Genomic DNA, 25,284 nt, shown 5'->3' with positions numbered 1-25,284 from the left:
TGTCTTGTTTCTAATTCAAATATCAAAAAATTCTTAAATCAAGAAGCATTTTCTAGACCAGCAAAAAATATTGTCTCGTTTTAAGAAATAATATGCCAAAATTAAGTCAGTTTTTTCCTTAAAACAAGCTAAATAATCTGTCAAAACAAAATTATTTTGCTTTACCACATTGGCAGATTATTTAGCTTGTTTTAAGGAAAAACTTGCTTAATTTTGACATTCTTTCATACGTTTATCAATATTTTTTCCTTGTCTACAAAAAATGCTACTTGTTTTAAGAATTTTTAGACATTTAGACAATAAACAAGAAAAACTAGTAAGTAAGAAAAGCATTTTATTGCAGTGTAGCTTGCTGACAAATCTGGATTTTTTTGCTTTATTTGATTTCAAAACATGCAATATATATCAAAAGGCAGCGCAGTGGGTAGCACAATCGCCTCACAGTAAGAAGTTCGCTGGTTTGAGCCCCGGCTGGGTCAGTTGGCATTTCTGTGTGGAGTTTGCATGTTCTCCCCGTGTTCACGTGGTTTCCTCTGGTTTCTCCCACAAGACAAAATATGTGGTTATGAATACGAGTGTGTATGGATGTTTCCCAGTGATGGAAGGGCATCCGCTGCGTAAACATATGCTGTATAAGTTGGCGGTTCACTCCTCTGTGGCAACCCCAAAGGGACTAAGTCGAAAGAAAAAGAATGAATGAATATATATATATATATATATATATATATATATATATATATATATATATATATATATATATATATATATATATATATATATATATATATCAAATCATTATATTATGTGTAAATATGCAAAAAAAGCCAAGGGAAAATAATTTACTCTACACTCTCAGAAATAAAGGTACATGAGCTGTCACTGGGGTGGTACCTTTTCAAAAGGTACACATTTGTACTTATAGGGTCCATATTGGTACCTCAAAAGTATATACAGTATTAGTACCTAAAAAATTTAAGAGTAACACTTTTGTACTTTTTAGGTACTAATATGTTCCCTTGAGGTATTAATATGAACCTTTTAGGTACAAGTTTGTACATTGTGAAAAGGTACCACCCCAGTGACAGCTCGCGCACCTTTATTTCTGAGAGTGTATACTGTATATGGTATGGTATAAAAAACAATTAAAAGCCACCTGTTACAACAGTTTGCAAAGTTCATGTCCCAAATGATAAACACCCAAACAAATATATAAATGATCTGTCGTGTGAAACTTATGAACACATGAAGCTTAAGAACAAAAATCTTACTCAGAGCTTTTGTCTTGTTTCTAACCCAAACATCTAAAAACTCTTAAATCAAAAAAGTAAAAAGAAACAACAACTTTTACTTAGAAATAATGAGTTAAAATAGGGCAGCACGGTGACTCAGTGGTTAGCACAGCAAGAAAGTCGCTGGTTCAAGTCCCGGCTGGGCCAGTTGACATTTCTGTGTGGAGTTTGCATGCGCTATAGGTGAATTGAATAAGCTAAATTGGCCGTAGTGTATGACTGTGTGTGTGAATGAGTGTGTATGGGTGTTTCCCAGTACTGGGGTGTGGCTGGAAGGGCATCCACTGTGTAAAACATATGCCGGAATAATTAGCGGTTCATTCCGCTGTGGCGACCTCTGATAAATAAGGGACTAATGCCGAAGGAAAATAAATGAATGAAGTTAAATTTGGGTTTTTCCCAAAAACAAGCTTGAAATAATAAGATTTTTTTTTACTTTCCCCGTGGCAAATGATCTTGTTTTAAGAAAAAACTAATTTTGACATTTTTAGATGTTTGGACAAGAAATGACAGGAAAAAATCTTTGAGAAACCATTTCAAGTGTGAAAGGCTTAATCAGTGGTTGTCTTGCTGTGTTTGCCTCAGATCAGATATGTCACAGCAAACAGTCCAGCGTCCCCGAGGTCTCTACAGATGGGCAGGTCAAAGACGACATCCAAGCATCCATGTTTTGACTCTGACCCTTTGCCCATATCAAACCCTGATGTCCCTGATGCCCTCCTGTCCAACAAAATCCAGCCGTGTCCCGATCAGGAGCTATGGGATTGGGCCCCTAACCTGACGGAAATGCATCCATCTGCTCAACAATCAAGAAAGCAAGACACGGTGAAAAGAGGGAAAGCTAAGAAGATGTTTGGCTGGGGAGATTTCCAGTGCAAAGTCAAATCCACAATCCTGAACCTGCTCATCACAGGGAAGATCGTGGATCACGGCAACGGGACGTTCAGTGTTTATTTCCGCTATAACACCACCGGAGGAGGGAACGTCTCTGTAGGGTTGGTTCCTCCTAGTAAAGCGGTGGAGTTCGACGCAAGGGCTCGACAGACTGTTCTGCACTCAGTGGAGTCGCGGATGTTTAACTGCAGGGTGGAACATGAGAGGGTGGAGAGAGGAACTAAAGCTGCCCGCTGCTGGTACGATCCATCCCAGAGCTGCGATCAGGACCAGACTCACAGCCAGGTCTCTTGGCTCTGCTCAAAACCATTTAAAGTCATCTGTGTTTACATCTACTTCAACAGTCTGGACTACAAACTGGTGCAAAAAGTCTGTCCAGACTACAACTACCACAGTGAATCCCCATATTTACCTTCTGGATAATCATTTATTCATACACTATCTGGCAAAAGTCTTGTTGTCAATCCCAGTTGTAAAAGCAATAAATAATAACTTGACTTCTAGTTGATCATTTGGAAAAGTGGCAGAATGTAGATTTTTCTGATGAATCACCTGTTGAACTGCATCCCAATCATCACAAATACTGCAAAAGACCTACTGGAACCCGCATGGACCAAAGATTCTCACAGAAATCAGTCAAGTTTGATGAAGGAAAAATCATGGTTTGGGGCTACATTCAGTATAGGGTCGTGCGAGAGATCTGCAGAGTGGATGGCAACATTAACAGCCTGAGGTATCAAGACAAGAGAGGGCAAATTCTTCAGCAGGATAGCGCTCCTTCTCATACTTCAGCCTCCACATCAAAGTTCCTGAAAGCAACGAAGGTCAAGGTGCTCCAGGATTGGCCAGCCCAGTCATCAGACATGAACATTATTAAGAATGTCTGGGGTAAGATGGAGGCGGCATTAAAATGAATCCAAAGATTCTTGATGAACTCTGGGAGTCCTGCAAAAATACTTTTTTTTTGCCATTCCAGATGACTTCATTAATAAGTGATTTGAGTCATTGCAGAGATGTATGGATGCAGTCCTCCAAGCTCATGATGGAGTCAAACACAATATTCATTCTTTTCCACTGCACCATGACTTTATATTCTATACTGGACATTATTTCTGTTCAGTGACAAGACTTTAGCCTAAGCAAAGTCAGACCTTACTGTCCTATTTAAATAACTAAAAATCAGGACATGATCATATTTTATTTGGGTAAAAAAAGCTTAATCTAGAGGCCTTTGCCTTTCATTGAGGCCACTTCTGATACCAAATGAACAACTAGAAGTCGAGTTATTATTTGTTGCTGTGTGTATGTATGTATATTTATATATATATATATATATATATATATATATATATATATATATATATATATATATATATATATATATATATATATATATATATATATACAGTTGAAGTCAGAATTATTAGCTCCCCTTTGAATTACATATTTCCCAAATGATGTTTAACAGAGCAAGGGAATTTTCACAGTATGTCTATATATATATATATATATATATATATATATATATATATATATATATATATATACATATATGGGGTTAAACATCCAAACCAGCTTACTATAATGTAATTTTATATATTTATTTGTTTTTTACATCATGAAAATCTTTAGTAGATTGGTCTCCATGATCCAAGTGGTAGGTGCTGGTGAATGTGTCATTATTTCTGACAGACAGAGCAAAACTTAATGAGCTCCTGTAATTGACTTTGCTTTGCTGAGATCATGTGTCAACGGTTTTGTCATTTCTCTGGTGAATTAATGAGATTGCTGTAAAATGTAATTTTATTAATAATGAATACAATTTGCTTGTTGGAGGCAATTACTAATCAAATCTTGAAAATGAATGTAAAATGCATGTTTGACGTGTTTCTCAAATATTTTACTTTCCCAAAAGGAATGAGACCTCGATGTAGATCTCGTTTTTATAATTGTGGACTGTTTTATTTTTCTCACATAAGTCTTATTTAAAAAAATAGCCTTCAGTTTCTTCGTAAATGTAATTTTATTTCTCATTTTCCACCCCATCTTTTACAAAAAAAATGCTAATGAATCACCATAATCGCAAACGCCAGCGATTAGATGATTCTGCTAAACGTTGAGAAAAGTAACAGTTAGCAAGTGATAACCTCTGCGCTCTTCTTCTGAGGTGTTCTTTGACAATTTACCTCTTGGATGATGATACTTTAAGAGTCATTTAAAATGTCGTAACTGTATCATATTATCATTCAGACCGTTCTCAAATGCGCATTTAGACTCACAGATTCAAGCTAATTTGCCTCACCTCTATGTTCGGAGTGTGCTCGTGCCCTAGCGCGCATGACGTCATCACTCCTTCTACAAGGACGCGCACTGATGCTAAAACACACACTGAAACACACATATAGCGTTTTATTTACAGGTTACAGGATGTGTTAAATATCTGCAGCCGGGATTCAAACCCATGCGGTGAGTCTGACATATATTCAATTCACAATTGCTGTTTAAAACCGTTCATTTCCTGTATTTGCTGTAGCTGTTGCATAATGACACAATATAGAAAGGTATATGTTTGTTTTGGTGCGGCAGAGAATGAAATCCGCATGTGGAAATTATGAATGATATGTTCACTTTAGGATATTACTCCTCAGGCTTATTATTAATAAAGATAACCTAATTCAATAAAGAGACTAGCGTTAAATGTAAATATCAGGCCTGTATTTGTTCAGCCAGTATTTCTTATATTTAAATAAACTGTTAAACGTGACAATTGTGATAAAATTTGTCATTTGTTATTTCAGATACTTGATAACAATGGAGAAAGGCAACCAGTGAGTATGCAGGATCCATTCATTTTCACACAAGCATAGTATAATAGTAGATTTAGGCAAATGAGATGCTTTAATAATTGGTTTTGTCATGTCCTTTACAGAGGGTAACTCTCATTTTGATCAATTTCTCCAAAGTCAAGAGTCATCCGTGGTGAACAAGTTCCAGCAGAAATACTGGAAAACCAAACAAACGCTCATCAAAGTCACTGGAAAGAAGGAGGATGAACATGTCGTTGCTTCGGATGCAGATCTGGATGCTAAACTCGAGGTGAGCAACAGACAGAAATCAGACTTTTTATCTGGTTCTGAATGAATTAAATGGTCAATTGTAAAAATTGTTTTCCCCTTAGGTGTTTCATTCAGTACAGAGAACATGCATGGAGCTCCTTAAGGTGATCGAACAGTATCAACGGAGGATCAGCCGTACGTAAACGTTCACATGTTTATTAATTGTCATTTCTTGATGAGTTGTACGTGAGAAGTGCACTTGCAGTGTTCAGATCCCAAAGGGATTTCATGTTGCACTGTGGCCTCACAGCAAGAAGGAGGTCACTGGTTCGAGTCCTGGCTGGACCAGTTGGCATTTCTATGTGGAGTTTGCATGTTCTCCCTGCGTTCGCGTGGGTTTTCTCCGGGTGCTCCGGTTTCCCCCACCGTCCAAAGACATGCGCTATAGGTGAATTGGGTAAAGAAAAATTGGCCACAGTGTATGAATGCAAAAACTTAACCCAAACATGTTTATTAAACATTGTTTATTAACCCGGGGTCTCAGTGGTTGGCACTGTTGCCTCATAGCAAAAAGGTTGGTGGTTCTTGTCCCGGCTGGGCCAGTTGGCATTTCTGTGTGGAGTTTGCATGTTCTCCCCATGTCCCCATACAAAGACATGTGCGATAGGTGAATTGAATAAACTAAATTGGCCGTAGTGTGTGTGTATGGGTGTTTCCCAGTGCTCGGTTGCGGCTGTAAGTGCATCCACTGCGTAAAATATATGCTTGAATGGTTAGCGGGTCATTCCGCTGTGGCGACCTCTGATTAATAAAGGGACTAATCCGAAGGAAAATGAATGAATGAAATATAATTTTGCTAAAAAATTGCTGCAATTATGCTCACTGTCAAGTCATTCAAGATATACAGTAGGTGACGTTTTTTTCTTAAGCAGAACATTTAATAAAATTAAATGTTATGAAGACAAAACATTATGTAATTTATTTCTTAATCATATAATTATACATTAGTTTTTTCGTTTTTTTTTTTTATTTTGATGTGTTGACTACATGATAAAAGAATATGTAAAATATTCATTCATTCATTTTCTTTTCAGCTAGTCCCTTTATTAATACGGGGTTACCGAAACGGAATGAACTGCCAACTTTTCCAGCACATGTTTTACGCAATAGATGCCCTTCCGGCTGCAACCCAACCCCTGAAAACACCCATACACTCTTACATTCATACACCGTGCTGCCTTGCATTCAATTAATTGTAAATTATTTACAGTTAACGGTGTGAAAAATAATTCAGTTCATGCATAAGTGCTTTAAAAAGCATCTTAAAGTCTATTTAGTTTTTCCTCCCAGAAATATCTATTTGCCATGCCGTTCAAATCATAAATGTGGATTTCAGTCATCATTTATTATTAAAACTTAAATTCTCTTTTCAGTTTTGTCCCAGGAGGAGAATGAACTGGGTCGGTTTCTGCGTTCACAAGGCTCTCAGGACAAAAGTCGTGCTGGAAAGATCATGCAAGCTACCGGAAAAGCACTCTGCTTCTCTTCCCAACAAAGGTTTCTTGATGAATTCCTAGTTGGGCTGCACAATATTGGAAAAATTGAGCATTGCAATATTAAGTTTTTCTGCAATTATATATTGCAATATGAATATAATTTATTCAAATAGCTCTATTAAAGAATACATCTTAGAGGTTGATTGGGGGGGATTTTGTAGGTGAATGCATCTGCATAGTAATAAACAGACTTGAGGCAAAGATAAATACAATATAGAAAATATAAAAAGTGAGTCTAACAGTATTCAGGTATAGAAATGTAATAATCAAATGTCAAACACTGTTTTTTCTTCATGGTATAACTAATTCAATAACCCTAATCTTTATTAAAGTTACGAATGGTACAATGTATTACACATGAATGCTTTTAAACTCTCTTTAAATGCTCACAACAGTCGCAGGCCTTAAAAACAAAATGATATGCAAATGAGAAACTTTCATGTGTTCTAAACTGTGGCTCCTGGTCAATTATAATCCTAACTCAACATTGCATAATCTGCATATTATGGATACACACATTGCGATATTGATGCTTAAATGATATATTGTGCCGCCCTGATTCATAGTTTGATCTAGGGCTGCACATTATGTAGAAAAATGATCATTATCGTGATAGTATATTGGTTATCACGTATAGTATATGCAATGTCCATATCACAGAGAAGTGTAATAAATTAAATACATTTTATGTGCCAAGCATTTGTGTGCTGCGCGCATACGTTGTTTATCCAAATCTGACCAATCAGATGGGGACTGTATTATCTTTATCCCTAACACTCCGGTAGGTGCTGTTAACTGAACCTAGAGCTGAAAATAAATATTAATGCCAGGAGACGAGAGAGGAAAATCGCAACAGCCAATAAGAGTCAGAATATCCGCCGAGGTTTTCAGTCATTCGTGGTGTTTTAAATGGCACCTATTTCACTACTTTTACATGATGTAAGATAAGCCTTTGGTGTCTCCAAAATGTGTTTCAGCTCAAAATACCATTCTGATTATTTATTATGCAATGCAGGATCTGCCAATTTTGGGGTCTGAAGACAGTGTAGCTGTTTTTGTAGAATGTGGCTTTAAATGCAAATGAGCTGCTTCTCCCCGCCCACCACTTCCTCTTGCGTGTCTGCTTCTCATCATGCGTTATGTCCAACCGGCAACCTCCCGCTCTCCCTCGGGAAGCCAATACGGAAGTAACTGAAACTGCAATTCATCAAAATTCCGCTAGTCCTGGCTCCATAATAGAGCAAATTGCAATTGAGCCCACTGTTAGAATGGCCAACTTTACAGCAGAAAGAAGGTGTTTACAGCCTGGTACAAAGAACGATTTTGGTTCATATAGCTATTATTACCCTCCATGACAACTGTGAGGGGGGTGAATTTTTTTATAACTCATCCATTTCCTTTATATTAGGTTATATTAAGTTTGCATAATTAAGGGCGTGGCCACTTGAGTGACAGCTAGGTCTCGCTGGTCGCCATCACTTCACCTCAGCTGAATCCGGCAGATTAGCCGCTGATCTCGGCATTTTCATCGTATTTTTGTTTTGTTTTATGTGGCTTTACACAGTCAGCTGCCTTTTGGATTTATTTCTTACAATTATCAGATGATATGGGATGCTGTGTGCACTTAATTGTGCTCACAAACCGTTCACGTGGTCTCCGTTTCCCATGTGAGTAAAGTTATATACTTGTATACCATCTCTATAAGTGTATTTGTTTTATTTAAAATCATTTATCATTAAGATTTTTCTTTAGACCCGTAAAGCACTCCAGAATGTGACAGATTGATTAGCTGTGGGCTCTAGAACAGTCATCTGAAGCGTTATCATACAGTGTTATGCTGGAGTTCATCAATAGTCCTGCATTCACTAAAACAGACTATATCTGAAGTGTTTGGAAGTAATTCCTCCTGTAGAAAAACGTCATAAGAACAATGCTTAGTGGCTCAATGTATTACTACAGTGTTTTTAAAAGTCTAAACACTTTATTGATATAGTGTACAGCCAAGCACATGTGGTCAGAACACAAACGAGTCGCAGGGAATACAGTATCAAGCCTTTCTCCCAAAGTAAAGTCTGTCTGCCAGGTCTAAGCAAAGTGCCAGCAGGTGTCTGTAGCTCCGCTCACTCTCCGCCTCTTTGCCCTTGTTTGGTATCCCGCCGTGGGTGCTGTGACGCGCGAACAAAATGGCGACGGTTGGCCGCGCCTACTTGTAGCTTCTTTTGCGCTCTTCAGAAACCTATGGGTGACGTCACGGGTACTACGTCCATATATTTTACAGTCTATGGTTATGTCAGATAAACAGATGTCAGTGATAGAGACAGACATGCATGAAGCCAAAATACGGCTTATTAGTCAAAAATACCAAGTACGTTTATTTGATGTACTTGTGGTGGGGTCTATTCAAGCCTTTCTGAAACGATGAGTTACACACATGCCATTTCCAGTACACACACATATACAAATATGCAGCTTTACTGACACCATGCGGCAGTTGTGATTGTAGTGGTTAAGAATAACATGCCGATTTTACTCTTTCTAGTACAGACTTCAACTGTATGCCATAAGAAATATTGTTATTGCAACACTCAACAACATAATAGCATATTTTACCAGTATTGTGCAGGCCAAGATTCAAGCTTCTGTTGTCCCATCAGTCTCTTGCGATTTGATTTCACAACTCTTCATATTGTTTTATTTCTCTGTGCAGGTTGGCATTGCGAGGGCCACTGGGTCGCCTTTACCAGGAGGTGGAGACCTTTCGTTACCGAGCCATTTCAGACACATGGCTGACGGTGAACCGGATGGAGCAGTCGCGCACTGAGTACAGAGGAGCACTGCTCTGGATGAAGGACGTTTCTCAGGAGCTCGACCCGGACACACACAAGCAGATGGAGAAGTTTCGGAAGGTCAGTCTCACACTGCAAAACATGCTTCTTTTACTTAGAATTTTTGTCTTGTTTTTGATCCTAATATCTACAAATTCTCAAATCAAGAAGCATTTTTTTGTAGACAAGCAAAAACTGTTGTCTTGTTTTCAGAAATAACAAGTCAAGAGTGAATTTTTCCTTAAGAAAAGTAATCTTATTTCAAAGTAAAAAAACAAGTTTATTTTGCTTAACCCACTGGGAGATAATTTGGCTTTTCAAAGAAAAACTCACTGAATTTTGACTTATTATTTCTGAAAACAAAAGTCATTAGTTTTTGCTTGTCTAGAAAATGCTTTGTGGTTTATGATTTTTTTTACTAGAAACAAGACAAAAACTCCAAGTAAGAGAACCTATTTTTCTTGCACAAATAATGCTTGCATCTAAATTTGTGCTCAGACATGACTTCTGTATTATATAGTAGGCAAAAGACAGTAAGTCAAGTAGTTTGTCCAAATATTATGAATAGGATTCATTAGGATTGTCATGATAACCAGTTTTAAGGTAAACCAAGGCAAATTTTCTTATGGTTTGTATTACCTTTTCAATCAAATCAGTCACAATTTAATATTTTGGTCAAATCACACAACCCTTTTTGGCTTTTATAAAGCAGCTTAATGCACTTTTGTGAAAAGTAAGCTAAACCGATTTCTGTGAGGTAGTTTTCCAAATGCAGGTTAATAAACATTAATTTGTTCATTTTCCTTCGGCTTAGTCCCTTATTTATCAGAGGTCGCCACAGCGGAATGAACCGCCAACTATTTCAGCATATGTTTTATGCAGCAGATGCCCTTCCAGCTGCAACCCAGCACTAGGAAACACCCATACACTCATCCACAGACACACACACACACACTCTACGGCCAATTTAGTTTATTCAATTCACTTATAGCGCATGTCTTTGGACTGTGGGGGAAACACACGCCAACACGGGGAGAACATGCAAACTCCACACAGAAATCCCAACTGGCCCAGCTGGGACAAGAACCAGCAACCTTTTTGCTATGAGGCAACAGTGCTAACCACTGAGCCCCCCGGGATAACAAGCAATGTTTAATAAACTTGTTTGGGTTTAGTTTTTGTTGCATTTGCACCGTTTTGACCAGCAGGTGTCACCAGTGTGTTTTGAGTTTTTCATACAGTGAATCATTTTGCAAAGCAATTGATTCAAAGCTTCAAAAAGCTGTTTCTTCCATCATGTCAAAACTGTGTAATAAAAGCTCAACCTGGACACCGTTTACAAACCATTGGGGTGTATGCACAGGAACGTTTAATTTTTAGAAAGCCAGCTCAAGTGTTTCCGGAGACCTGTTAGACCATTGCAAAATTACTGCGTTTAAATTCTTCACTAGCTGATTGAGATACAATATAAAGTGGGTCTCAGACCGGACAAGCAGCACTGCATTAAATTCTGCGTCATGTCTTTCAGAATATGGAAATTTATATTACAACAGTATTTTTAATGGAGTTTCTGCACTCTGAAGGCAATTACAATATAAACAAACCTTTCATCTTGTTTTACAACTAAATGAATGATTAAGTCTGTTTAACAGATTATATTTTATTAAATTACATTATTGATGCTGTAAAGGGAACCTTATGAAATTGAAAATGGTCACATTAATCTTTCACCTGAAGTTTATCTGTGGCTGAAAAACACTTGCTGTGCATATATAGCCTATTGCTAAGATTTTGATCAAAGTTTGATACATTTAATGAAATCTACAAATAATGGAATAAGAAAGTTCTTTTACAGTTGAGTTTTGTGACACATTATAATCTTGTATTGTGTGTTATCAGACAGGCTTTGGAAATTAAGTTTATTTTTTATATCATGCACCCATATTAGAAATCATTCAAATAAAATAAATCATAGTTAAGAATTATCAGACACTCAATTATGAAATCACCAGCTTAGAAATATTAGGGTCTCATTTGCTAAAATTACATCTCTTTGTGAGTTTAAAGGGATAGTTCACCCAAAAATGAAATTAACCCAATTACCAATCACCCAATTAATGAAATTAAAATAAAATAACATTTATAATAAAACAAGAAACTTCTTAAGACTCAACTTTTCAGCATTGCTTTTAACTGAGGATGATCATTTTGTGAACTTTTTTTTCTATCTTATGGTTCATATTCTTATTGTTTTATTGCATCTTTTTTATTCTTGTGCTGTTTCTGCTAAAATGACATCTCTTTGTGAGTTTAAAGGGATAGTTCACCCAAAAAAGAAAATTCTGTTATAATTAACTCACCCTTCACTTGTTGCAAATCAATCTGAAGAAAGCTGAAAACCTGTAACTATTGATGTCCATAGTAGGAAAAACATCAAAACATTCTTTAAAATATCTTCTTTGCCGATGCCAATAGCCTAGTGGTTAGTGTGTCGACACATAGCACCAAGGTGCTCACGGCGACCTGAGTTTGATTCCCGGCTCGAGGTCCTTTGCCAATCCTTAACCTATCTCTGCTCCCCATACTTTCATGTCTGTAAAATCTCCACTGTCCTTTCCCAATAAAGGTGGAAACCTTTAAAAAAAAAAAAATAATAATAATAATAATAAAAAAAAAATATATATATATATATATATAATAAAAACTCAAACTAGTGATTATTTTTATCTTTGGTTGAACAATCTTAGGGGCAACGCAGTGGCGCAGTAGGTAGCGCTGTCACCTCACAGCAAGAAGGTAGCTGGTTCAGTTGGCGTTTCTGTGTGGAGTTTGCATGTTCTCCATGCGTTCGCGTGGGTTTCCTCCGGGTGCTCCGGTTTCCCGGTACAAGTGAATTGGGTAGGCTAAATTGTCTGTAGTGTATGTATGTGTGTGTGTGAATAAGTGTGTATGTGTTCCCCAGTGATGGGTTGCAGCTGGAAGGGCATCCGCTGCATAAAACAAATGCTGGATAAGTTGGCGGTTCATTCTGCTGTGGCGACCCCAGATTAATAAAGGGACTAAGCTGAAAAGAAAATGAATGAATGAATGAATGAACAATCTCATTAAAATTGCTGATTTAAAGCAAAATACTCATAAGTGTTTGTTCTTTTACCCCCACCACACCACAGCCTTATGTCATTATGCAATTCTGAGTGTGTCTCACGCAGGTGACTGGTCTTGAAGAACCACCTGTAGAAAACACTTTCATCTCTCAGACTCTTTAACCAACACTTGCACCAGTTGGTCACACGTTACAGTAAGGTTTTTTTAGGTAATATTAGCTAATGTGTTTACTAATATGAACTAATTATGAGCAATACTTATAGAGCATTTATTAATCATAGTTTAACATTTACTAATCGATTATTAACATTTAAATTCATGCTTGTTAACATTAGTTAATGCACCGTGAGTTAACATGAACTAACAATGAACTACTGTATTTTAATTAACTAACATGAACAAACACTGTAATAAATGTTTTGTTCAGTGTTTGTTCATGTTAGTTAATATTTTAACTACTATTAACGAATACAACCTTATTGTAAAGTGTTACCCACCAGCTTTGGACCAGGCACTGACATATGTCAAAAATAAAGTGCATTTATGAAGTGAGTTTCACACAGGTGAGTGTGCTTGACAAACCACTTGTACAAACACTCTTTTCTCTGTAGAAAAAAACCTCTCCTAACTCTAGTGCTTAATTCTCTGAGCGCAAAGAGTTGCTTTGTATAATTAGCCCTTGTTGTGTGTATTGCCTCTGCTTGTTGAATCGCTGAATGCCTCCTCAAATGTAAGTCACTTTGGACAAAAGCGTCTGCTAAATGACTGAAAGTAAATGTGTGTCTGAAATGTCACTGTTAATCTTCATCTCTGGTTTTGCTGGTGATTTATTATTTTTTTGACAGGCAGCATCATCTTCATCTTTCTCTGTCCTCAGGTTCAAACTCAGGTTCGTCATACCAAGACAAGTTTTGACAAACTGAAGAACGACGTGTGTCAGAAGGTTGATCTGCTGGGAGCCAGTCGCTGTAATCTGCTGTCACACGTCCTGACAACCTATCAGGTGCTGCACTTTAATGGCTTCTTGAAGTTCAATTCTTGTTAATATCGATATAATTATTATTATTGATATTAACCTGAGTAGGGCGGCATGGTGGCTCATCATGTTGGTGTGGGTTTCCTCAGGGTGCCCTGGTTTTCCCCACAGTCCAAAGACATGCGCTATAAGTGAATTGGATAAGATAAATTGGCCATAGTGTATGTGTGAATGTAAGAGTGTATGGGTGTTTCCCAGTACTGGGTTGCGGCTAGAAGGACATAATAAAAAATGAAAAACAATATGGTCCTTGGCACGCCTTAATGTCCGCCTAAACCAGAAGTAGCTGAGACTTTTATTTCAGTATGCCAGGGTTCCTACGCTTCTTAAAAGTTCCAGAATTGAATTTCAGACACCTGAGTTCAAGGGCCTGGAAAGTATTTAAAACCAAACATAGGTCCTTGAAAGTGCTTGAATTTAAAATTGATGGTGGTGTTTCAACAATTGTACTGTGCTGCTTTCAAAAACTGAACGATAAAGTCTTAAATTTAAATCTTCTACAAGAACTTTGACAAATAATGCATCCACATGTGAATATTGCAAGTATAAAATTCAGCTAATAGGATTAAAGTTGAACCTGATGGTGACACATTCAAAACATCATCATTACTATGACATTTTAATGTAAATATTAAGTGTAAGTGAAATGTTAAATACAGGAAGAATTTATTTATATATATATATATATATATATATATATATATATATATATATATATATATATATATATATATATATATATATATATATATATAGACACGGTTGAAGTCAGAATTATTAGCCCCCTGTTTCCCCAATTTCTGTTTAACGGAGAGCAGATTTTTTCAACACATTTCTAAACATAATAGTTTTAATAACTCATCTCTAATAACTGATTTATTTTATCTTTGCCATGATGACAGTAAATAATATTTGACTAGATATTTTTCAAGACACTTCTATACAGCTTAAAGTGACATTTAAAGACTTAACTAGGTTAATTAAGTTAACTAGGCAGGTTAGGGTAATTAGGCAAGTTAATGTATAACGATTGTTTGTTCTGTGGACTATCGAAAAAAATATAGCTTAAAGGGGCTAATAATATTGTCCTTAAAATGGTGTTTAAAAAATTTAAAACTGCTTTTATTTTAGCCGAAGAAGACTTTCTCCGGAAGAAAAAATATTATCAGACATACTGTGAACATTTCCTTGCTCTGTTAAACATCATTTTGGAAATATTTAAAAAAAGAAAAAAAATTCAATGTGGGCTAATAATTCTGACTTATGTATATACATGCATACATACTGGGATGTGAATTAAGGTGCTTGATTTAAAATTATTGGTGATTTAAAAAGTCCTTGAATTTGGAGTCCATGAAAGTATGGGAACCCTGGTATGCTGATGCACTTAAAACTGAAACAGAATATTGAGTAGGAGGCGGGGCTTTCTTTTTGTGAATCATTTGTTCATAGCAAATTAATGGTAAGGGGGGCGTGGCTAAGAATATTGTTGCTGAAGCCGTCAGACTTAGATCAACACACAGACCGATACTCAAAAAAGCAAATGCTCAGGTTTTTTTCAGTAGATTAACTTGCACAGCTTAATTGTTTACGTAAAGAATAACAATGTGTGCTAGCAGAATAAATATTGTACATTTGGATTTCACACAGGCTTTAAAATTCGGAAGATAAAGTCATCACATGACATTTCACACTGTGTCAATATTTATTTAACAAAGCAAATAAACCCATGGGTGACAAACTTGGGACAGTCTACGATTCAGATGCCTCTAGATCCACGTTTTGCAGTAATTATTTAAATGATCATTTTCTGGATGAGCTTCCCAGTCTCTCAGATCATTCTGGAGGCATTTCAGCATTACAGTCAGGATGAGCTCTGGAATCTGACTGGAATATTAAACTTTATTAACGTTTAATTTAATTGATTGATTTGATTTTTTATGTTATAGATTTATTGCTGTGTCGGGGATCATTGTCTTGTTGTAGGACTCAGTTTTGGCTGTGGGAAGGGCATTGTGTTCATACACACCTAAATACCCCTAATGCACACCTAAATACACCTAATACACACTGATCAAACTTCTGCTGATCATCAGTTCAGTTCATTTGATTAGCAGTGACTTATTTTTGTCAATGCTACTTGTGCTTCATCTGAGGTTTGATCTTTACTTTTTTTAAGGTTTTCCAAATATCACATATTTATTTATTTCCTGGTATGAAAAAATAGGATTTCATTGGGTCTCCTAACTTTTTCACATGACTGTATATGAATGTAATTAATTCAATATAATAATATAATACATTTAAATGATAGTGTAGCTAAAATGTGTCATTTGAAAATGGCCTATAAATGGAAATTATTAGTCATTATGTGGTTATTTTGCTTTGTTATTATTAATTATTATTTATATTTACCCTAAAAAAACCAATAAGTATCTTACAGTTTATATAAATAAAATCTTCCAGAAAATCAAATGTCAGTCTTTTTTGTTCAGTCTTTTTCATACTAATGATCATTCATATTTAATAATCTATTATTAATAGAATAATCTAAATCAGTCTAAGTTATTACGTCTTTTGTAGTTTAGAAAAATACAATCTTCCAGAATATCAAATGTCTGTCTTTGTTCTTTATTTCAGACCACACTGCTGCATTTCTGGGAGAAAACCTCTCACACGATGGCTGCTATTCATGAGAGTTTCAAAGGCTGTCAGACACACGAGACTTCAGCGATACAGGTGAGAGATTCACAACCAAATCAACATCATATTACTTATTACGTTTCTGTCATAGTAGTCATGTTTTAGAGATAGATATACATTATGTATGATGAGTAAGTATATTTGGGGAGATCTGTATTATTATTATTCATTCATGTTCCTTCGGCTTAGTCCCTTTATTTATTATTATTATTATTATTAGTAGTAGTAGTAGTAGTATTAATTACTTCACAACAAATGAATAGCATCACATTGTAGCTGTTTGTTCGATATTTATAATTTAGATATGGGTACTTATGGTGAGTAAGTATATTTGGTGCAATAATAATAATAATTATCATTATTATTATTATTATTATTATTATTATTTGCTTCACAACAAATGAACATCATCATGTTATAGCTGTTTGTTTATTAATAATTCTAATAATAATACATTTTATTTATAATATAATAAATTAAAATAATGATAAAATAAAATAAAATTGATAATAAAACAAGACTCTTCTTAAGACTTACCTTTTTAGCATTGCTTTTAACTTAGGATGATCATTTTGTTAACTTATTATTCTGTCTTATTGTTCATATTCTTATTGTTTTATTTTATCTGTTTTATTCTTGTGCTGTTTCTGCTTGCCTTGTATTGTTAGTATTTTGTCTTGTAGCACTTTGAGTCTAAGAAAAGTGCATTACAAATAAAATGTATTATTATTATTATAATGCGCTTATAGTGCAAATGTCTGTTTGAAATTCATAATTTGGATATGGATATTTATGGTAAGTATATTTGGGGAAATTTGTATTATTATTATTACTTTTATTATTTGATTCACAACAGATTAACATCATATTACAGCTATTTGTTTAATTATGAAAATTAATCAATTTTATTTGTAATCCACTTTTCTAAAACCCAAAGCGCTAATATGTATATATATATATATACACACAGTTGAAGTCAGAATTATTAGCTTCCCTGAATTATTAGCCCCCCTGTTTATTTTTCCCCCAATTTCTGTTTATTGGAGAGAAGATTTTTTTCAACACTTTTCTAAACATAATAGTTTTAATAACTCATTTCTAATAACTGATTTATTTTATCTTTGCCATGATGACAGTAAATAATATTTGACTAGATATTTTTCAAGATACTTCTATTCAGCTTAAAGTGACATTTAAAGGCTTAACTAGGTTAATTAGGTTAACTAGGCAGGTTAGGGTAATTAGGCAAGTTATTGTATAACGATGGTTTGTCCTGTAGACTATCGAGAAAAAAAAATTGTTTAAAAGGGCTAATAACATAATATTTAAAAAAAATTTAAAACTGCTTTTATTCTAGCCTGAAATAAAACAAATAAGACTTTCTCTAGAAAAAAAAAATATTATCAGACTTACTGTGAAAATATCCTTGCTCTGTTAAACATTATTTGGGAAATATTTAAAAAAGAAAAAAATTCAAAGGGGGGCTAATAATCCTGACTTCAACCTACCTACCTACCTACCTACATACATATATACATACATACATATACATATACATACACATATATATATATATATATATATATATATATATATATAGCGCTAATGTAGGTTTGATAATCATCATTTGAGTATGGATATTAATGGTGAGTAAGTATATTTGGTGAGATTTGTATTATTATTTGAGTTATTTGTGTAGCCATTTTAAATACCAAATCCATACATTAAAAAAAAAATGTATATTTGGTGTTAAAATGAGTAAAAATGTAATAAATGAATAAATAATAGCTATTTTATGGGAGTTGCTTTTAAATGAAATGTGAATATTTGTTTTTTGTTTGATTTAGTTAAAAATGATCTTCTTTTACATGTTATATTTATAATTATTTCATTCAGTTGAATGTGATGAATTTGTCAGGTATTTTCTGCTTTCCATTCGGTTTATACTGGATGCATGCTTTAAATTGCTCAAAAGTGACATTTTTGTTATTTGAAAAAAAAAATGACATCACGCATAATTTACATCGTCATTTTGTAAAATTGATCACAGAATCCTGGAGGAAAAATAGGGTTTCCACAAAGAGGGTTTTCAGCATTGATGTTAAAAATAATAAATGTTTCTTGATCATCAGATCATCATAGTAGAATACTTTTTGAAGGATCATGTGACACTGGAGCCTGGAGGAGTGATGGGGAAAATTGATCACAGAAACTTTTAAAATATAACCAGAAATCAAAAACAGAAATCGGTTGTGAATTGTAATATTTCACAATAGAATTTGAATAAATATTACATTAAATTAATATCTGGAGCGACACAGTGGCTCAGTGGTTAGCACTGTCGCCTCACAGCAAGAAGGTCACTGGTTTGAGTCCCAGCTGGGTTGCAGCTGGAGGGGCTGTGTAAAACATGATGGATAAGTTGGTGGTTCATTCTGCTGTTGAATAAGCCGAAGGAAAATGAATGAATGAATGACTATCCACTGATCTTCCATAGTTAGAACAAACATTGTTATAACACTACCTTCCCAGTCTTACAAGTGTGTTCCTATATTGTGTGTCTGATACTGCAGGGTTCGGATCAAGTGGCAAAGAAAAAAATGAAGAAGAAAAGCAAAGCACAAGCAGACGACGAGGAGATGGGTCACACTACAGAGGAAACGTATGATCAATTCACATTTCTTTTAGTTTCAGATGTGATCTAACACTCTAATGGCATCTCTCTTCTCTTTCAGGCTTATTTCTCTTGAACAAGAAACTCAGAGCAGCAACACCACGCTAACAGGTAACACTTAAAGAAGAAATGAGGAATTATTTGAAAAATAAAAGCTGGACAACCAAACATATTTTACATTTACGGTTTTATTGTAAATATGTGGACATACACTCACCGGCCACTTTATTAGGTACACCTTACTAGTACCCCCTTTTGCCTTCAGAACTGCTTTAATCCTTCGTGCATAGATTCAACAAGGTACTGGAAATATTCCTCAGAGAGTTTGAAGACCACACAGTGTGGTCTTCTGCTGCTGTAGCCCATCTGCCTCAATGTTACCAATAGATCAGCAGAAATACTCAGACCAGCCTGTCTGGCACCAACAACCATGCCACGTTCAAAGTCACTTGAATCCCCTTTCTTCACCATTCTGATGCTCGGTTTGAACTGCAGCAGATCATCTTGACCATGTGATTGGCTGATTAGAAAATTTGCGTTAACGAGCAGTTGGACAGGTGTACCTAATAAAGTGGCCGGTGTGTTCATCTACTTCAGCGGTCACCAATCTCGGTCCAGAAGGGCCAGTGTCCCTGCTGGGTTTCGCTCCAACTTGCCTCAGCACACCTGCCTTTATGTCTCATATATACCTAGTAAGACCTTGATTAGCTTGTTCAGGTGTGTTTGATTAAGGTTGGAGCTAAAATCTGCAGGACACCGGCCCTCCAGGAACAAGTTTGGTGACCCCTGATCTACTTAAAAGAAAATGTATAACATTTAGTAATATTAAATGCTGTAGATTATTATCATTTATTTATTTCATTTATTTTATTTATTAAAGGATGTATACTATGGAATATAAGGATCAGTGTCCTTCACAAGGCTCAGAAAGTATGTTTTTACAGAAAAGAACCTCTTTGTGTTGTGTTCAGGAGCTGACGAGGGTTTGTCTGACGGTTTGAGTTTGCTGGATGACATTCTGGGCAGCAGCTCATTAGAGGACGGGGGTTTCTCTCAGAAATGGCATGAGGTGTTTGGAGAAGATGAAGATCTGTCCTGCAGTAACCAAGCAGAGACGCAGACCACCGATGAAGAGGCTGATTTCTTTCTGCCTTCTAAACTACTGGACCAGAACATGAACAACCTGCAGTCCACAGTCTCAGGTCAGACATCTTCATCATCATCATCATCATAGTTCATTATGTGAAACAAACTATTCAATTCAAGTTTATTTGTATTTCTAATAACTGATTCCTTTTATCTTTGCTATGATGACAGTACATAATATTTTACTGGATATTTTTCAAGATACTAGTATTCAGCTTAAAGTGACGTTTAAATGTTTAACTAGGTTAATTAGAAATATTGTATAACGATGGTTTGTTCTGTAGTCAATTTAAAAAATATATATAGCTTAAAGGGGTAATCATTTGACCTTAAAATGATTTTTAAAAAATTCAAAACTGCTTTTATTCCTGCCGAAATTAAACAAAGAAGACTTTCTCTAGAAGAAAAAATATAATAGGAAATACTGTGAAAATTTCCTTGCTCTGTTAAACATCATTTGGGAAATATTCGGGCTCGATACGATATTTCTTTCCTGGTTTTGAAAGTCTCTTATGCTCTCCATACTGTAGTAAAAATACAGTAAAACAGTAATATTGAGGAGCAATATTCATATGAAACACTTCACAATAAGGTTAATATTAGTAAATGTTTTTACTAGCATGAACAAACAACGAACAATATCATCAATTAGTCAATCAACATCAATTAATTCAATTCAAGTTTATTTATATAACGCTTTTCACAATCATTATTGGTCTTGGTCTGCAGCTAGAGAATGTTGATTAGTTCATTGTTAGTTCATGTTACCTCAGTACATTAATGTTGCAAGCATGAATTTGAATTCGGAAGTGAAACATGAGCACACATTGCTTTGCATCTTATAAACACAACCAAGCCTTAAAAATACACTGTGGACCACCCCTTTAACTAATGAAACCTTATTGTAAAGTGAGACGGAATTGTGTATACAACATTTTTGAGGATCTTTTCATAAATAGAAAGTAAAAAAAATACAACATTTTTTAGAATTGAAAACTTGTTTTATTTTTGTAGCTGCTTCCCAAATTGCACTCTATACATTACACACTCAACAGTATAGTATATGTGTGTAGTGTCATCCCAAATGGAACATTGACTATTTTTTTACTAAGCAGAAATTCAAACCGTTTTCCCAATGATGTTTGACGGTTGGCAAATTGGTGAAATAAATGACCAAAGTACTAAAATACCTGCCGGAGTTTAACCGCATTCACCACCGGGAGGCGCTATAATAACTCCCGTAGGAGAATTTTGCTTTCACAATTTAAAATAAATAATCCAACATCAGTGTCAGAAAGCTCCGCCCCTTCTGCTATGTAGGCAGCGGCTGTTGAGTGCGTGAAGTGTCCATCATTACACACGTCACTGTACCGGTTGAATAAGTGCATCATCAGGGTTTTTAAAGTGCACCTATTATTTTTACAGTTTTCAGCGTGAACGCACGACTTGCACTATTTATACTACAAAATGCTGTAGAATAGTGCATAAGTATGTGATTTGAGACGCACCTAATGATAAGTGTTTATTGATGAATACTAATGTACATTTACTGTAAACGTTCCTTAACATGGTCTGCTTTTCAGGTTCTTTATCAGCCATTCTTCAGAATAATCCTGGAAGCTCATCTGTAGCCGGTCAAAACTCTTCCAAACCTGCAGTGAACGGTAAATCTGATCCCAGACATGTTATCAGAGGTTATTTGATCATTATCGCCCCTACTCTTTTCAACATACTATGTTTTGGGACATACTTATTCTATTTTCGAATACTATTTAGGATGGACAGTATGTGAACTGGGACACAGCACCTGTAATGTGCATGTTTTTTTGTTTTTAGACTACTCCAAATCAGAAAGTTGGTACAGTATGGAAAATGCTAATAAAAAAGGAAGTAGTGATTTCCAAATTTACTTTGGCTTGTATCTCATTGCAGACAATATCAACTTCATTTTATCTGTAAATATATATCCTTTCCTGTCATTCAGACCTGCAATGCGTTCCAAAAAAAAGCTGTGACGAGCAGTTTATGGATAGTAATCCAGTTAAATGATGTGATTTGAAGCAGGTGATGTCAACAGGTGATTGTAATTATGATTTGGTACAAAAGCAGCATCCAAGAAAGGTCTAGTCCTTTAGGAGCAAAGATGGGCTGAGGATTGACAGTTTGCCAACAAATACGTGAGAAAATAATTGAAATGTTTTAAAAATTGTTGGGGCGACGCGGTGGCGCAGTAGGTGGTGCTGTCGACTCACAGCAAGAAGGTCGCTGGTTCGAGCCTCGACTGGGTTAGACTGTGTGGAGTTCGCATTTTCTCCCCGCATTCATCTGGGCTTCCTCCAGGTGCTCCGGTTTCCCCCACAGTCCAAAGACATGCGGTACAGGTGAATTGGGCATGCTAAATTGTCCATAGTGTATGGGTGTTTCCCAGAGATGGGTTGCAGCAAGAAGGGCATCCGCTGCGTAAAACATGTGCTTGATATGTTGGCGGTTCTTTCTGCTGTGGCGACCCCGGATTAATAAAGAGACTCAGCCAAAAAGAAAATGAATGAATGAAAAAAATGTTCCTCAAAGAAAGATAGGAAGACATTTGGATATTTCATCTTCAGCAGTGCAGAACATCATTAAAAGATCCAAGGAATCTGGAGGAATTGCAGTGCGTAAAAGATAAGGACGCCACCCTAAGCTGAACTACTATGATCTCTGATCCCTCAGGCGGCACTGCATCAAGAATCGACATTCGTCTATTAGCGATATCACCACATGGGCTCAGGACTACTTTGGCAATCCTTTGTCAAGTACCACAATATGTATTTATATCCACAAATGCCAGTTAAAGCTGTACTGTGCCAAAAGGAAGCCCTATGTTAACAGTGTCCAGAAGCGACGTCGACTTCTCTGGCCCCGGAGGCACCTGGGATGGATCATCAAACAGAGGAAACGTGTACTGTGGTCTGATGAATCGGTATTTACAGGTACTGTTTGGGAGAAATAGGCACGGTGTGCTCTGGACAAAAGAAAAGGATCATCCAGATTGTTACCAGAAACGAATCCAAAAGCCAGGGTCTGTCATGATACGGGGTTGTGTCAGTGGTAACTTGCACTTTTAATGCTAAGTACATAGAGATTTTGGAGCACAATATGCTGCCTTCGTTTCCAGGGACACCCATGCGTATTTCAACAAGACAATGCAAACCACATTCTGCACACATTAGTCCTGGTTGAGGAGGAAGAGGATACAGGAATTTGACTGGCCTGCCTGCAGTCCTGACCTGTCTCCAATAGAGAACGTGTGGTGAATTTTGAAGCGCAAAGTACAACATCAAAGACCCCTTACTCTTGCCCACATCAAGACTTGTTTGCAGGAAGAATGGGACAAAATTACACCTGAAACGCCTTCGTGTCTTCGGTCTGTAAACGTATTTTAAGTGTTGTGTAAAGGAATGGAAACATTACAAAGTGGTAAATGCTTTACTGAAACAAAATTGGAATGTGTTTATTTAAAAAAATAAAAAAATGATGAGGAACGCATGAAATCATGTTTGTTTTACTGCCTGCAATGAAATTAAAAGTCAAAGAAGAAATCACAACTTTTTTTATTTGCGTTGTCCATACTGTCCCAACGTTTTCTCATTTGGGGTTGTAAATGCATCATTTAAATGACCTTTTTTTAAATATATATATATATTACAGAATCCTCCAAAGATCTGTCAGCGTGGTTCAGTCTGTTTGCTGATCTGGATCCGCTGGCCAATCCGGATGCGATCGGCCGGAGTGGAGCCGACCACGACCTGCTGACTGCTTGAAAACACACGCACACACTTCATGAAGAAACACCTGCTGCCAAAGGAAAACAACCTTCATCATCATCATTATCGTCATTTCCCTCTGCTGCTTTATCAAGCATCTGATTTACTGTATTACAGAGATGTAAACATCCTGACATCACCTTAGCTAAAGATCCTGATATCGCATGATTTCAGACATTTTATCATTATTTATTTTAGATGTTCAGCCGTGATCTGTTTGTTTTGAAAGTGCTCAAACTGGATTTAATGCATGAATCTTTTTATTAGTATTTATTTGAAAATGATCAATCCTGATCTGTGATGAGTCCAAGCATTTTTTTAAAAGGTGTTTCCTTAAACTACATTCATTATTTATTTGTTATTATTTATTTAAAGCGTTCAAAAGTCCGTCATTAGTTCTGAAAGTGAAGCATGTTTACAAACGATTTGTTTTTCCCTTTTTCAACTGTAGCGAAAGGAACTAATACTAATGCTGCATTTCTGAAGCCTTAATACGTGAGTCTTTGAATTGATTAGTTTGAATGAACATAAGCTGATATGAAACCAGCTATTAATGTATAAATATGTAATGTTACTCTATTCATTTTCTGCACTCTTGCTTCTGGAAGTTTTTCTTTTTCAAAACCAAATAATAATTAAAAAATCACCACAAAACTCTTGCTAGATCTGTTTAAAAATGTTCATTGTTTTAAATATGTGTTGTTTTACCTCCAGAATCTGGATATTGTACTATTATGTCAGCAATGCCGTCAAAAAAGGGCCTTTGATTAATGAAACCGTTGATTATATTTAATTTATTAGTGCTGTATATGTTTGTGTGCCTGAGCATTATATGAAATGACCTGGATATTTTCTTTCTTAACCCTAAGTCACACATATTATAACCTGCAAACATGCGAGTGCAATAAAATGTAATTGACTTTTCTTTGTTAACGTTAATTCACACACTAAATAAATCAGCCTTACTGAAGTCAGAGCTTATTCCAGATGCAAACAGAATACTACATCAAATATAGCCATGTCATGTTGACAAACATTTGTTGTTTTGTTTACAAATTTCTCCATTGATAATATGGCTGTAACCCTAAACTGCATGTAATGAAATTAATAAAAGCTGTTTATCTAATAGTGTGGCTTTGTGTGTATATGTACATCTATGCATACATAAGTCTATTTTCATATTGCAATAGAAAT

At 35.7% G+C, this 25,284-nt stretch overlaps 2 protein-coding genes across 2 annotated transcripts; both read left to right on the top strand.

The window, feature by feature from the left end:
• The first annotated feature begins 1,922 nt into the window (after nucleotides 1–1,922).
• LOC130243649 (neurexophilin-1) lies at nucleotides 1,923–2,606 on the top strand. The gene has a single exon (XM_056475909.1). The coding sequence runs from the start codon at nucleotides 1,923–1,925 to the stop codon at nucleotides 2,604–2,606; it is 684 nt and encodes a 227-aa protein (XP_056331884.1).
• Nucleotides 2,607–5,099: 2,493 nt separating this feature from the next.
• ica1 (islet cell autoantigen 1) lies at nucleotides 5,100–25,201 on the top strand. Its single transcript, XM_056475081.1, has 11 exons — nucleotides 5,100–5,279; nucleotides 5,362–5,434; nucleotides 6,673–6,796; nucleotides 9,503–9,701; nucleotides 13,603–13,728; nucleotides 16,402–16,500; nucleotides 19,038–19,126; nucleotides 19,200–19,249; nucleotides 20,110–20,340; nucleotides 21,868–21,948; nucleotides 23,975–25,201. The coding sequence occupies exons 1-11, from the start codon at nucleotides 5,100–5,102 to the stop codon at nucleotides 24,085–24,087; spliced, it is 1,365 nt and encodes a 454-aa protein (XP_056331056.1). The 3' UTR covers nucleotides 24,088–25,201.
• Nucleotides 25,202–25,284: the final 83 nt, after the last annotated feature.

Source organism: Danio aesculapii, chromosome 16 (assembly GCF_903798145.1).
Source record: "Danio aesculapii chromosome 16, fDanAes4.1, whole genome shotgun sequence".
NCBI classification, from domain to species: Eukaryota; Metazoa; Chordata; class Actinopteri; order Cypriniformes; family Danionidae; genus Danio; species Danio aesculapii.
The sequence above is the reverse complement of the archived record's forward strand: the minus strand, read 5'-3'. Positions and strand labels throughout refer to the sequence as shown.

Coding starts and splice junctions, on each gene's coding strand:
- LOC130243649 (XM_056475909.1), top strand. CDS start 1,923: ATGGGCAGGTCAAAGACGACATCCAAGCATCCATGTTTTGACTCTGAC.
- ica1 (XM_056475081.1), top strand. CDS start 5,100: ATGTCCTTTACAGAGGGTAACTCTCATTTTGATCAATTTCTCCAAAGT. Junction 5,280..5,361: donor ATCTGGATGCTAAACTCGAG/GTGAGCAACAGA, acceptor TTTTCCCCTTAG/GTGTTTCATTCAGTACAGAG. Junction 13,729..16,401: donor ACGTCCTGACAACCTATCAG/GTGCTGCACTTT, acceptor TCTTTATTTCAG/ACCACACTGCTGCATTTCTG.